At 56.6% G+C, this 12,668-nt stretch overlaps 1 protein-coding gene across 3 annotated transcripts; it reads left to right on the top strand.

Annotated features, from left to right (window-relative positions):
* Positions 1-412: 412 nt before the first annotated feature.
* On the top strand, positions 413-11,585 carry TBC1D20 (TBC1 domain family member 20). Of its 3 annotated transcripts, none has more exons than XM_072879204.1 (8): positions 413-571; positions 3,035-3,220; positions 4,440-4,520; positions 5,961-6,147; positions 6,977-7,078; positions 7,965-8,106; positions 8,813-8,997; positions 9,143-11,585. In XM_072879204.1, the coding sequence occupies exons 1-8, from the start codon at positions 529-531 to the stop codon at positions 9,396-9,398; spliced, it is 1,182 nt and encodes a 393-aa protein (XP_072735305.1). In that variant the 5' UTR covers positions 413-528; the 3' UTR covers positions 9,399-11,585. The 3 variants fall into 3 exon arrangements, with proteins under 3 accessions (XP_072735305.1, XP_072735304.1, XP_072735303.1); XM_072879202.1 differs by lacking the exon at positions 413-571 and adding an exon at positions 1,695-2,329; XM_072879203.1 differs by lacking the exon at positions 3,035-3,220 and having other exon boundaries at positions 419-571.
* Positions 11,586-12,668: the final 1,083 nt, after the last annotated feature.

Raw genomic sequence — 12,668 nt, 5'->3', positions numbered from 1 at the left:
GCACGAGGAAGCACGGAAGCCGGTGCATGGAGGGACGTTTCTGGACGCGACGAGCCCTCAGGCCGGGCGCTTGCTGTCGGCATGGCCGCTGCCTCGCTGCTCCTCTCGGCAGCGGGATCCAGAGGGGTTTCTTTAAGGGTATTTTTTAATGGGGGTGCCAGCGGCACTGGTGGATGTATTAACCACCCCTGACGGCGCTGGGAGGAAGCCGTGCGCGGAGGCCTCGGGGTTTTGGGTTTTTTTAATACAAAATTTGAAAGAAACGGCCCAGCGCGGGGAGGGAGCACGTGCCGCCCGCTCCCCTCTGCGCACGCGCAGCCGCGCCGCGCCCTCTTCTGCCCACGTGATCCGCCTCAAGGAGCTGCGCCTGCGTATTGAGGCGCCCTGACGTCCCGCCCGCGCGCCGGCGGCGGAGGGGCGGGGGGAGGTGGGCGGGGGCGGGACGGGACCGGACGGTGCGGGGAGCGCGGAGCCCCAGCCCGGCCCGGTCCGGTCTCCGGCCCGGCATGCGCCGCAGCGCCAGGGAACATGGCCCGGTGGAGCCCGCCGCGCAACGGTGGTGGCGGCCACGGTACGGGCTGGGCTGGGCTGGGCTGGGCCGGGCCTGGCGGGCGGGGGGCGCCCGTTCCTCTGAGGCAGGTGGGGGCTGGAGCGCCCCCTGCAGGCGCGGCGGCGCCCCCTAGCGGCGGGGCGGGGCTCGGCGCTCCGTTCGGAGCCGCCCCAGCGGGAGGCGGCGGGGACCGGCCCGGGGGGGCCCGGGGGCCCGGACCCTCCGCTCGGGCCTCCCCCCACCCCGCGGCTGCGGAGCCGTCCCTCGGCGCGGGAGCGGGCTGCCTCGCCAGGCCCCGGGCTCGGGCAGGCGGGGAGCAGCCGGGGCTGCGGTTTGGCCGCTGCCCGACTCGAGGCCGGGCCCTTGAGCTCCCCGGGCTTTGCTCTTCCAGGCCGGCCGTCGCGGCAGTAGCCGGGGGGGGCCCTGCAGCAGCGCCGGGGGGGGCCTGGCCCTGCGAAGCGTTGTGTAAGTGTTGGTGCCTGCGCGTCGTTTCAGCCGTTGGGAACGCGGGGCTGCTTCCCGCTCCGGCACCGCGCTCGGGTTCTCCGCAGGCAGGCGGGTGCTGTGCTCGGGTGCTGTCAGTGGGAACTCTTTCAGGCCCTGTTTTTAGCCGCGGAAGTAAGTAAAAATCCACTCGCGGCCAGTCCGGTGGACCTTTCGTGACGGTAGGGTTTGAGTTACGGTACCATAAGCCCCCGCGCTCTGAGCTTGTGTTTCTGTTCCTCCTTCAAAGTGTGACTGACGCTGTGAGTTTAGGTTTTGTGGGTTCACAAAAAAAGTTTTGAAATACAATTTTTTCGGTAATACTTGTGGCTATTGTCCGCTGTGCGTTTGAACAGTGTAAATATTGGGATGTTTGCCAGTAAATCTCAGAAGAGCCCGCAATACGTGCTCCTTCCTTCATACTACTCCTTAAGTTCTTTGTGTGTGAACAGGAGTTTCTTCTTCCATAGGCTTTGTCTCCTCCTTCCCGAGGCTTCGGTATGTGATGGCCCAGTGTCTGCGTGTCGCAGGGGAACGGCCGGCTGAGTGGAGCTGGTTTCTGTTCGTGTGCAAATAACTTTGCTTGCACAAGGGGCGGGAAAGGAAATTGTGGTCACTGGCTGAGCGTTATAAGCTTTAACATTACCAGGAACTGGGTGTTTGGAGGGGAGATGAGACCTGTTACAGCTTGTTTTCATCCGAAAAGTGTTTAAAAAGGGTACTTTGAGAAGGGACAGCATGCACCACTTGACCTACGTAGCATCCGTGTGTCTGAGCAGCCTGCTGTCCCACCGTCTCCCATTCAGACAGTGCAGAAAGCAGCGCTTCCAGCCAGCTGCTCGCACGCAGATCCCCGGGAGCGGGGAGAGGGCCGGGGCAGCGCCGAGATGCCGGAGGTGCCACGTGGGCAGAGGAACGCGCTCCCCAAGTCGCTGCCGGGAGGGTGGGGCATTGAGAAACAGCTGTTTCTCCATCGGGATCCTTTTAATTCCTCCCACCCCAAATCCTATTCAGAGACGTCCCGTATCAAACGAATCCCATTTGGATCCCAAGAGCAGTGTTAGTTGGGTCCGTCGGAAAAGCCTTTAAGTAAAGGCAGTGTTTGCGGCCTCATCCTGCACTCCGGCCCCGCAGCTTCTCAGCAAAGCCTCCTTAGTGGAAACTCCTCCGGTGTGGGATATCAGATGGCTCTTGGCCACCTCTCTCCTTCCTCACGTGAGGCAGCGGTGACAAATACCACGATGCAGTGTGGAATAGTGTCCTTTCTCAGCTCCTCGGGAAACGCTCCCATGTCCTGTAAGTGCGTTTAACCCATCTGAAACCAGAGCACCATGTGCTTTGTGTGTTATTCCCTTCCCTACCTGCCCCTGAGTTCATGTGTGTACCACAAAACAGTGGTATTTGTTTAATACTGGCTAACCCGCGTGTATACTAATAGCTGGCAAGTTTGTGCTTGTTGGGAGAGAAGTCAATATGCTTGTGATTCGTTCACTCTGGTATAATTATGTCCTTTCTTGTGACTATTGCTGTCGGTGGAAATGCTCAGACTTCAGCCTAGGACAGCTGCATCCAGGAGCCGCTGTCTAGCTGCGAGTCGGTAGGAACATGAAGTCCTGGTCTGAGGAAACAGTTGACACCTGAGCTGGCGGCTGCGTCAGAGAGCAAACAGTTGGAGGATGGCTTTGCACGGCTGTCACGGTCCTGAACGGAGCCGTGATCCATTGGGGAGTATGGGATCCGCTCGGGAAGCGGTGCGGGCGCCCTGCGAGCTGTGAGGTGCCCTCGTGAGGTGCCTGTGGAGACGGGGACAGTCAGCTGGTGGGTCACCCGCCGGGGTCATCCCTGGTCTGTCCTGGCAGGGCGTGTGCCGACTGTCCCGTGTCATCTCTCTTGCTGTGTGTGTGACATCGCTGTGAGTGGATTTTGCCCCCCTGATCTGAGCTGCTGCCCTCCGTGTGCTGGCGTTGCCTCTCAGCTTGCCTCTTTGTGGTCTTCTTACAGACTTTGATCTTAAGAAGAAAAGAAAAGTGGAGGAAATTTATCAGGCTCTGAACAGCGACCCCATCGACGTGGCCGCGCTCAGGCGGATGGCAATCAGCGAGGGGGGGCTCTTGATGGATGAGATTCGTTGCAAAGTGTGGCCGAAGCTGCTAAGTGTTAATACGGACGACCTGCCCCCTCTTCCAGGTACGGAACAGCCTGGACTCGGGTGCTTTGGAAGAACGGCTCCGTGATCTCTGTGCACGCTAGAGGAAGGATCGCAGAGGTTGAAGCACGTGTGTACGCTGCTCCCTGTGTATGCTGGTGCATTTCCCACTGAGCTTGTGTGCGATGGGGACTCACGCTGCAGCGTGAACGCCGTAGTTTTGCGCACTATGTTGTATGTAAATGGCAGATTTGGAAATACACGACTTCCTAAAAACAACATTTCCATTGTGCTGTGAGGTTGTTACTATCTTTAGTGGTAGCAATGGAAATTGGTTCACTTTGGATGCGGTTGGTGTGGCCCTGAGCCGTTAGCTGGCGTGTGTAAGTTCATCTGCAGCAGAAAGTATCAAAGTTAATTTGTGTTGCTCCTGTGGAGAGGTGGCTGTGCTGAGCCCTGGCTTGGCTGAAATACTTCCGAGGTGTCTCTTCCAGGCACAGGTGAAGCAGTTTGTTGCATGATGCACATGTGGTGTTTGGATAGAGCAGAAGCAGGGAAAATGACCTTCCTGATGAGGTACCTGCGTGGTTTTTAAACCTTCGCAATGCAGAAGCTCCAAGTCCTGTAGCTTTTACAGTCACTGTCCCCAGGACAGATGTCATTGTTCCAGAATCTGTGGCCATTCAGAAGTGTGCATCCCCCCGCGTCAGTCAAGAGCCGGATTATGTTAGGTGATCAGAGCTGCTGGAAGACAACATTTAATTTCACGTGATAGCACAGATAGTTCAGTGTGCCGGGAAATTCCTTTCTCTTCTGTGTTAACTGTCTTGGCTACCCATGGGTGGGCTTTTCTTCTGAATTATTTCTGTTTAATAAACTATCCTTTGTAGTCTCCACAGCGTATAATGCCTTGCTGCTGCTGAGTACGCTTTGAATTGCACAGCAAAACTGTGGAGCAAAGAAGTTTCCGGGAACACTGGGAGCGGTGTCAGTTTAAGCATTTTAACGTATGTCGTTTAAAGAAATAATAGTCTCGTTTTCTCGCGCTGAAGTTAGTGTCAGAATGTGCAGCAGTGCAAGCGAGGGGACAGGGCTGGTGTGTGACGTACGAAAAAGGGGACGTGCAATGGGGTGGTGTGTCTGTGTGTGCAGCCTCATCCTCCTGCCTTCAGCAAGGTTTCTCCCGGCTCCCTCGCCCAGCTCTCTTCCCGCTACCTTTGCCCTACTCAGTGTTAATCGTATTCCTTTTTTTCTAAGCAGGAAAGGAGCTGCGAGAGGACAATAAAGATTACCAGCAAGTGTTACTGGACGTGCGGCGATCCCTGCGCCGTTTTCCACCAGGTGAGAGGGGATTCTCCTCTTCCCGCTCTGCGGGGGGAAGGTCTGTGCCGTGGGGCCCCTCGTGGCTCAGACCTTGCTCGGGGGGTTGCAGTAGGTGATGCTGTGTTGCTCCGAGAGCCTTACTTCTAGAAAGCCTTTTCCTTGTGAGCTTACAGCAGCTTCTTCATGCAGCACAGCCGTTCTGTGGCTATCGGTTTCCTTCAGCTGCCTGTGCTACAGCTGGTTTTTGATGTGGCTCTTCCAACGTTACGCTTCCCCCTGAGCCCCTCTGCCAGCAGGCCGGGACCGTCAAACAGTTGCAGCGCAGGGCGGCCCTGTTGTGAACAGGGTGAGATTAGATGGAGCGCTTGAGAAATGTACCATTTGCTTCGGTTTATTTTAGACCATGGTCTAGCTCAGGGGCATGGAAAGCAGGTTTGTCAGTGGTTAGAACAATTTCTGGTGTAAAACAGTCTCAAAATGGGGTTCGTGCACCAAATTTAAGAGAACTTTGAACCTTTAGAAGCAAAATGTTTTTGCAGTTGTTTAGGTCTGATGGGTGGCTGATGCCTTGTTGTACTATTTATAAAACATTTAATCCAGCAGCTATCTAACTCTGCGGAGCAGTTGTTATTTCTAGCCAGAATCTGCTTCCCCCTTCTGCGGCTTTTATTTTGTGTAAACAGTTGATTCACTCTGATTCTTATTCGAGTGCGGATACCGTGTGCGAGCCTGATTCCTGAAGGGTCTGCTGGTACGGATTTTTTTGCCCTTGAATGGCAGCCTCCTGCCTATTTTTAGACGCATTAATGAAGCAGGGGAAAAGGAGAACTTTGTCATTGCAGCATCTCCGCTGGGACTTTCTGCTTGGCCTTTGGGCATTTTATCTGTTGACAAGGACTGCCAGAAACTGGCTGCAGCTGTGCATGGCAGGAACAATGTTTTTCCTGTGACATCCTGTCCCTAAACTCATGTTGTTAGCAGGGGACCGATACAAAGTTGTGGCGATGGAGGCTTCGCAATCTGATGCAGTTGGCACAGTTTCTGTGAAAATGGGTCCTGTTTAATTTTTTCTAGAACCCCTGGGAAATTAAAAATTATTAAACTGTCCTCAGTAGTGCTGGATGTGCAGCGCAATTCGCTCTTCGCAGCGCTGTACAAACGTCAGTAAGCCCTGCTTCCGTCCTCCGCAGTGACTTCCTCGCAGGTAGAGACACTGCGGCTCGGAAGATTAAACAACCTAAACGGCTTCCCCTGGGCCATCAGGGGTTTGGGGGGCAGGATTAGGGCTCGGGATATTTTTTTCTGCTACCCCTCCCCATTGCACCACATCCCTTGGGATCAGGCGGGTCGGTAAATGCATGGGTCCTCTCCTTGCACACTGCAGCCGCGCTCGCTCCCACAGCACGTGCTGGTAGGTGACGCAGTCCGTCCCACCACCGCCTGTTTCTGTCCCCACAGGGATGCCAGATGACCAGAGGGAAGGTTTGCAGGAGGAGCTCATCGATATTATCCTCCACGTCCTCAAGCGCAACCCTCAGCTGCACTACTACCAGGGCTACCATGACATCGTGGTCACCTTCCTCCTGGTGGTGGGGGACAGACTGGCCACGGCTCTAGTGGAAAAGCTCTCGACGCATCATCTCAGGTACTCACCGGCCTCGGCTGGACGAGAGGAGCCGCCTGTGTGTCCTCAAGCTGTGGGGATGCCTGTGCCTGTGCAGAAGCCTGTGCAGATGGGGCTGGCCTGTCCCGGAGCAGGGGAGCCTGGAAGGCAGAGCCTTGGGTTAAGGCCAGCTGCCTGTCATGTCTGTACCCAGAGGGGTGCTGTGAGAGAGCAGCGTGACCACACGATAGGACATGGCTTTGCAGGGAATTGTGCTCTGGGGAAGGGATAATTGAAGGCTGTCAGATTAATTTGTAACATCTCTTGAAGCTGGAAAAGCCAACACGCATGCATTATTCATAGTTCTCTGGCCATCTCTGCTGCCAGGGCCTCTCCAGCTCCTGGGGGCTGGCTCAGCACAGTGCCTCCCACTTAGCCTTGTACAGCCCTGGGCAGTGTGGTCTGTACCATCCTGAGCCCCAAGTCAAGTGACTCTCCTGTTTGTGCACTGAAATGAGAACAAGCCTTCAGCTGGGGAGTGGTTTGGAGAGATTCTCCCTCCCCTCCCAGATGGGGAGTTAGGTTTTGGGTGCTGGAAAGGCTTTACAGTTCACGCATGCACTGCAGCAAAATAAGAAGTGTCAGCTGACACCAGCGTGATTGTCTGGGTTTTCTGTGCAGATCAGCCCTGTGTGTCCCAGACAAGTAGGAAGGAAGCTGTCCCAAATAGACAGAATTTCTTGGGGCTGGGGGCCACCCTGCCAGCAAAGCTGTTTATTGCAAGTATGTTTATTTACCTTCTGGCTGCCTCCCTGAAGGAGAGCTCACTGATGTGGTTGCTTGATGGACCTTCTCTTAAATCTTTCCTCAGGGATTTTATGGACCCAACGATGGATAATACCAAGCACATTTTAAATTACCTGATGCCCATCATAGACCAGGTGAACCCTGAGGTGCATGACTTCATGCAGAGGTACGCAGACGTTCCCTCGGAGCCTCCTAGCTCTGCCCTGCCAGTCTCGCGTTACTGTTCATGGGGCCGTTTGCACCAACATGTCCCCAGCTCCACAGTGGCTTCCTCAGAGTGAGTCAACAGCTGACCCACAGCTAACAGTGACAGTCCAAAGCCATGTGGCACTCTGCTTCTGAGCAGACCCAAACCTATGCTGCCTGTTTTGAGGGGTTTTACATGGTGCCATCTTCACCCCAGTGGTCTGCAGTCCATATTGGAAAGGCTGGGGGGTTGCAGATGGTGTCATACAAAGCTTCATGTGCCCAGTTCTGTGGTTGGTGTCACCCTGCTGTAGTTTGTTGCTAGTTCTGGGGATAACTCCCAGGTTGTGCAACAGGGACACACAAGCGTAGTCCGGGCAGAATAAAGCAGAAGTGGGAAGGTTCAGTCCAAAGTCCTTTTCTGGGCAAGTGTCTCTGTTACGTTTCACGGCCAGGATGTCTTTGGGTACCAAGCTTGATTAGAAACTCCCAGAAGTTAGTAAGCCTTTAGGGTGGAAAAGAATCTGTAAAGTTGACTGTGCTGCAGGACTTCAGGTGTCCTCAGATCAGTGTGCCAGACAGTGACGTGGCACGTCACATGTTCAGATTCTCCTGAAAGCAGACCATTTGGACCTCTACTGTGGACCCCACTGGATGTGACATGAGTAGTGGCAGTACTGTGCCTTGGGGTTGTATCAGAGGTACAGTTCATGGATCTGGACGGAGCTCTGAATGCTCTGCTGATAGCCAGGTCTGTCTCCCCTTCCAGGCATGCAGGTGTGGTGCAGGCATCGCCCAGGAATATTTCAGCGCTGTTTCCAAGCTGCTGGCAGCGGCTGACCTAACAGCGCTTTCTCTCTGTGCAGTGCGGAGGTGGGAACCATCTTTGCTCTCAGCTGGCTGATCACCTGGTTTGGGCACGTTTTGTCTGACTTCAGGCACGTCGTGCGATTATATGACTTCTTCCTGGCTTGCCATCCACTGATGCCCATTTATTTTGCTGCTGTGGTAGGTATTGGCTGGAATGGTAGGGGGATCAACTCGACCATTGCGAGGTGCTGGTAATTTGGGGCTACAGAGGGGGGCTGGCAAACCCAGTGCTGCTGCTGTCCCCGGCTGCACCCCGCTCTGCAGGGGCCCCCCAAGGCCAGCGATGTCCTTGGTGGTGGTTGGAGGGCAGGTGGGATCCAGGAGAGCTTGGGGCAGCCCGGGGGTGTCCAGATGTGCAGGCTGTTCCAGTTCAGTGCCGTGGAGGCAGCATGACCTGGTGTTTTTCTTTGCTTTCATCTGCTGGCCCTGCTGCTGGACACTTGCTTGGGTGCTGGGGAGCCTGGCTGGCCCTGCGCTGTGCATCCATCTGCCCTTTCTCCTGTGGGGGATCCAAACAAATCTCTGTTTGAGGGCAAGTCGTGGAATCAAGCCCTGCTGAGGTTCTGCCCGTGTCTCTGACTTGCCAGTAGCAGGCTCTGCTCAGAAGACAAACGTAACTACCCAGAAAGGAGCTTTCCGTGGCCTCAGAGTCTTGGGAAAGGTTTGGCATTTCTCTTCCCAGGCAGGGAATGCTTCACTGTAGTGTGTCCCCTTGAGGAAGGGCAGGTCTTTCAGCTGGAAGCAAACTGTTTTTCTCTTCTGGCTCTGAAGTGAGTGCCAGTGAGTGACAAGGAGTCATTCCTGCTTCCCTGGCTGTCCTCAGTGCTCTCAATCCTCTCTGCAGATCGTCCTGCACCGGCAGCAGGAAGTTCTGGACTGCGAGTGCGACATGGCTTCTGTCCACCACCTCCTGTCCCAGATCCCACAGGACCTTCCTTACGAGACTCTGATCAGCAAAGCTGGGGACCTTTTTGTCCAGTTCCCGCCATCCAAACTCGCCAGGGAGGCAGCTCAGCAGCAGGCTGAACGGTGAGTGCAGGGCAGCCCATGTGCCCGCGTGTTCTGTACATCGCCTTGCTAGGTCTTGCTTCTTCGTGAAGATCTTCCTCCCTGGCAGGAGGCTGGTCCCGGAGGCAAGCTGGGGACACTCCTTGACCCGTTTCTTCTCTTGCAGAACTGCAGCTTCCACTTTTAAGGACTTTGAGTTGGCGTCAGTGCAGCAGAGACCAGACACTGTGTTGAGGCAGCGCTTCGGGGAGCAGCCCCGAGGGGAGGAGCGGACAAAATCCATCTTGACAAAGCCAAGGACCAACCGCTTTGTCAAGCTGGCGGTGATGGGGCTGACGGTCGCGCTGGGAGCAGCTGCCCTGGCCGTGGTGAAGAGCGCGCTGGAGTGGGCACCCAAGTTTGAACTGCAGATTTTCCCCTGAAGCCGGAGGAAGGGCTTTCCCTGTTACCACGTCCTTCCCTGGTGGGAAGGGGTGATGTTTGGTGAAAGGACGTGTCCAGAAACAACCTGTCTGAAGATTTATTTTTTATTCTTGCTGCGTCCAGTGACGCTTTTGGCCTTTGTGACAGAGACCGATGGGAACCAGCCCAGCAGGATTGTTCCCCACACCGACACTCGCCTTGTTCTCTCCTCCCCGTGCAGGGGTGAGCAGATGAGCACTGCTGCCGTCTTGTGAGGAGCTGGACGTATGGACAAGTCAGGCTCTTCAGGCTGCGCACAGGTGACTGTATGAGTGGAGAGCCGTGCGTGGGCTATGCCGAAATGATCCCGTGTTCTCTGTTGGGGTTAATTAGTGGGAGTGAGGGCAGATCCGTGCCTGGGGGAGAGTGTCACAGCAGGTTTTGGCCTGGGTGCGTGCATGCATGTGTGGGAGCGAGGTGCTGTTACACTCCTGAGGAACAAGGCAGCCCTCTGGCTCTGCATCACTCCCGTCTGCAGGCTGCCCGCGTGCCCCGCCGTCTGCGTTCAGCTTCGCCGGTGGTCCGACCCTTCCCTTTCCTGTAGGCAACCTCTGAGTAGAGCCAAACTTTTCACAAACCCCTGTCAGCACCCTGCCGTGAGGTTCTCTCCAGTCTGTAACGATCCTTGGCTCTTTTTTCCTTCCTCATCTTTGCAGCCTGATCTGTTTACAGGAGAGAAGGGCAGGGGACAGGAGCAGGACCGCAGGAGTGCCAGAGGGAGCTTAGCTCTCGGTCGCTGGGGCTCCTTTGCTGGCAGTAGCGCGGTGGTATCTTGGGTCAGCGAGGTGAGAGACGAGTGTCGCTCGCCCTGCTCGAGGTATGTGCTGTCATGTGCCAGATCACGTCACCACAAGTCTTAGCGGCACCATAAACACCCGTTGCAGACTTTTTTTTACAGCTCTGGAAGCAGGCTCTAACACGGAGAAAGGCTTTTTCCACCTTGTGAAACACTTTGCACAGGACAGAAGTCATTGTGGTAGGAAATCTGTCGTAAATCTCCCCCACCAGCTGGTCAGACTTCAGCATCACCCCTCGGAATAACGCAAGTGAGGGAGTTTCCTGGAAAGGCCACCCCTGATCCCTGCATAGCTCCTGTCTCCCCACCCAGTCCCATTAACAGTCCTAGCGCTCCCTGCCCTCCAAGCTAAGCAGCAAATCCTTTTAGACAACTCGGTGTCCCACTGAGACGAAGCCAATAGACACTGTATGCCTCTACCTCTCCCCTGAGCTGCTAAACCTCCCGCAAGTGCCCTTACCTGTCCCTTACGGCTCCCACCCAGCTCCCCCGCCGTTGCTGTGTTGTGCCCAAAGCCATCTGGGCCGTGCCCAGGGGCTGCACACCTGAAAATTAGGTGTTGGTTGAGGAGTTATGGGTTTCAGGATAGAGAAGACAATTCGTGCCCTGCAAGACTCAGCACCCTCCTGTCCCAGCCTCCTGCTTGTCTGTTCATAACCGCCCCTGGGTAGGTTCTGGTTTGCCCTGTTGGGCCCTCGCTCTCGGAGGGGCCGTGCCTTGCTGGCCGGAGGGCGTGTGGGCAGTCGTCACGCCTGACCCGTGTTTCCATAAAGCTCTGCTCAGAGGAGTTCCCTTCGCCTCTGCGGGCTGAAATCCGGAGTGTGTGAATCTGCTCTCGCGCAGGCAGGGCAGTGAGACCTGTTCCCTTGCTGGTGCCAGTGGTTAGCTCGTGCCAGGGCTGTCCGCGCCGCTGGTGAGAGCCGGGGGCTGCTCACGGGTCTCCTCTCCCAGCGTGGTTGAAGGCAGAGCCGGTTTCTGGCCCTCAGCACCTCCCCAGGGCAGCAGCGGCGCAGGGCGGAGGGCTGCATGATTTAGCACTTTAGAAACTTTGGTGCAGGAGAGTCTGTGGTGACCTGGGAGTGCTGCCAGAGGTTCCGGGACCCCTCTGTACACTCCCCCGCTGCCCTGAAGGAGGGGAGGGCTGGAGCCCCCCCGGGGGAAGCCCCTGCAGCCCCCTGCTCTCTGGCCATGATGCACTTTAGTTCTTGCGTTGTCCCTGGGGGTGGAAGGGCCTGGGAGGAGACGGTTGCTTCGGGTGCTTCAGTTACTCTGTACAAAGACTTATACATACCTGTGTAAATGCAGATTTGTACAAGCCCTATAACTGTAAAATAAACAGTTACTAAACACGCTTCCTTCCCTCCCCCTGTGCCGGCAGGGGCTGTGGTGTGGGGCTGGGGGTGCCAGATATGTTCTCATGGCACCCCGCGGCCCAGAGCTGGCACGTTCCCGTGGTGGCCAGGCCAGCTCCATGGTCACCGACCCCTGTGGCCTCACACCCAGCAGCCCCGTGGGAAGAGAAGCAGGAGCGGAGCCAAACGGCGCTTGCATGCCCTGGTTGCTGTTCTCCTTCCTTTGGTTAAATGCCAGGACTTGCACGTGCCGTCGGCTCTCCGGGGCGTCCCCCCCCCATCAGCAGCACCACGGGGAGAGCAGGGCTGTAAATAGCCTGACCTCCCGGCCCCTTTTGCACCCTGGGCCGGGTGCCTGGCTGTGGGAGGAGATCCCGGGCATGGTGCCTGTCGGCAGAGGCCTGGCCATCACCGTCTCCCCTGTGCAGCCTCCGGCAGCCGGGCATGCTCCGCTGAGCCGGGGTGACGCAGTCGCCTTCCCTGGGCTGGGAACGGGCTTTGCTGGGTGGTACGAGGCTGGCGGCCGTGTTTACCGAGTCATGCAGGGGCTATTTTTAGTTCCCTGTGGCTTCCTCTGCGGGAGCAATTTTCTCAATACCCCTCAAAGCCCTTTGGGAGGGACACGGAGGCAGAGGTGGGGGGCTGCTGGGGGCTCAGTGGGGTTTTGGGGGGCAGAGGGTGGGCAGGGCTGAGGTTTTACAGCCGAGGGAAGCCTGGAGAGCCAGCAAAGCACCGTTCCTTGCACCATGTGCCTTTGTTACTGCGTTAATGCGACGCCCAGCTCTGGCACACTGCCGGGGCGGGCACCATGCCTAGAGCCCGGACAGCGAGCCCAGCACCAGCCGAGGGGTTGACCTGCCCACCAGGATCCCTCGTCTGCCGGCACAGAGCTGCTGCTTGCTCTTCCCAGGCACAGCCAGGCTTATTTGGGCTTAGCCCCAAGCAGCTGTGGCTTATCTGGGACTCAGCAGAGAGAACAGCCCCCAGGGAAATGTCACACGTCTTTTATTTACCCAAAAAGAGCACAAACAGGGAAACGGGGGTCTGTGCAAATACCTGGGTGCTGTTGTGTGGATGCAGCC

The sequence above is a fragment of the Ciconia boyciana genome, chromosome 14 (assembly GCF_034638445.1).
Source record: "Ciconia boyciana chromosome 14, ASM3463844v1, whole genome shotgun sequence".
NCBI lineage: Eukaryota > Metazoa > Chordata > Aves > Ciconiiformes > Ciconiidae > Ciconia > Ciconia boyciana.
This window is presented reverse-complemented; position numbering and strand designations above follow the sequence as displayed.

Bases quoted from the DNA above. Each gene is read 5' to 3' on its own strand.
- TBC1D20 (XM_072879202.1), top strand. From the start codon at position 2,218: ATGGCTCTTGGCCACCTCTCTCCTTCCTCACGTGAGGCAGCGGTGACA. The intron at 6,148-6,976 runs GTACTCACCGGC...ATCTTTCCTCAG, and splicing joins CTCTCGACGCATCATCTCAG to GGATTTTATGGACCCAACGA. The intron at 8,107-8,812 runs GTAGGTATTGGC...TCCTCTCTGCAG, and splicing joins CCATTTATTTTGCTGCTGTG to ATCGTCCTGCACCGGCAGCA.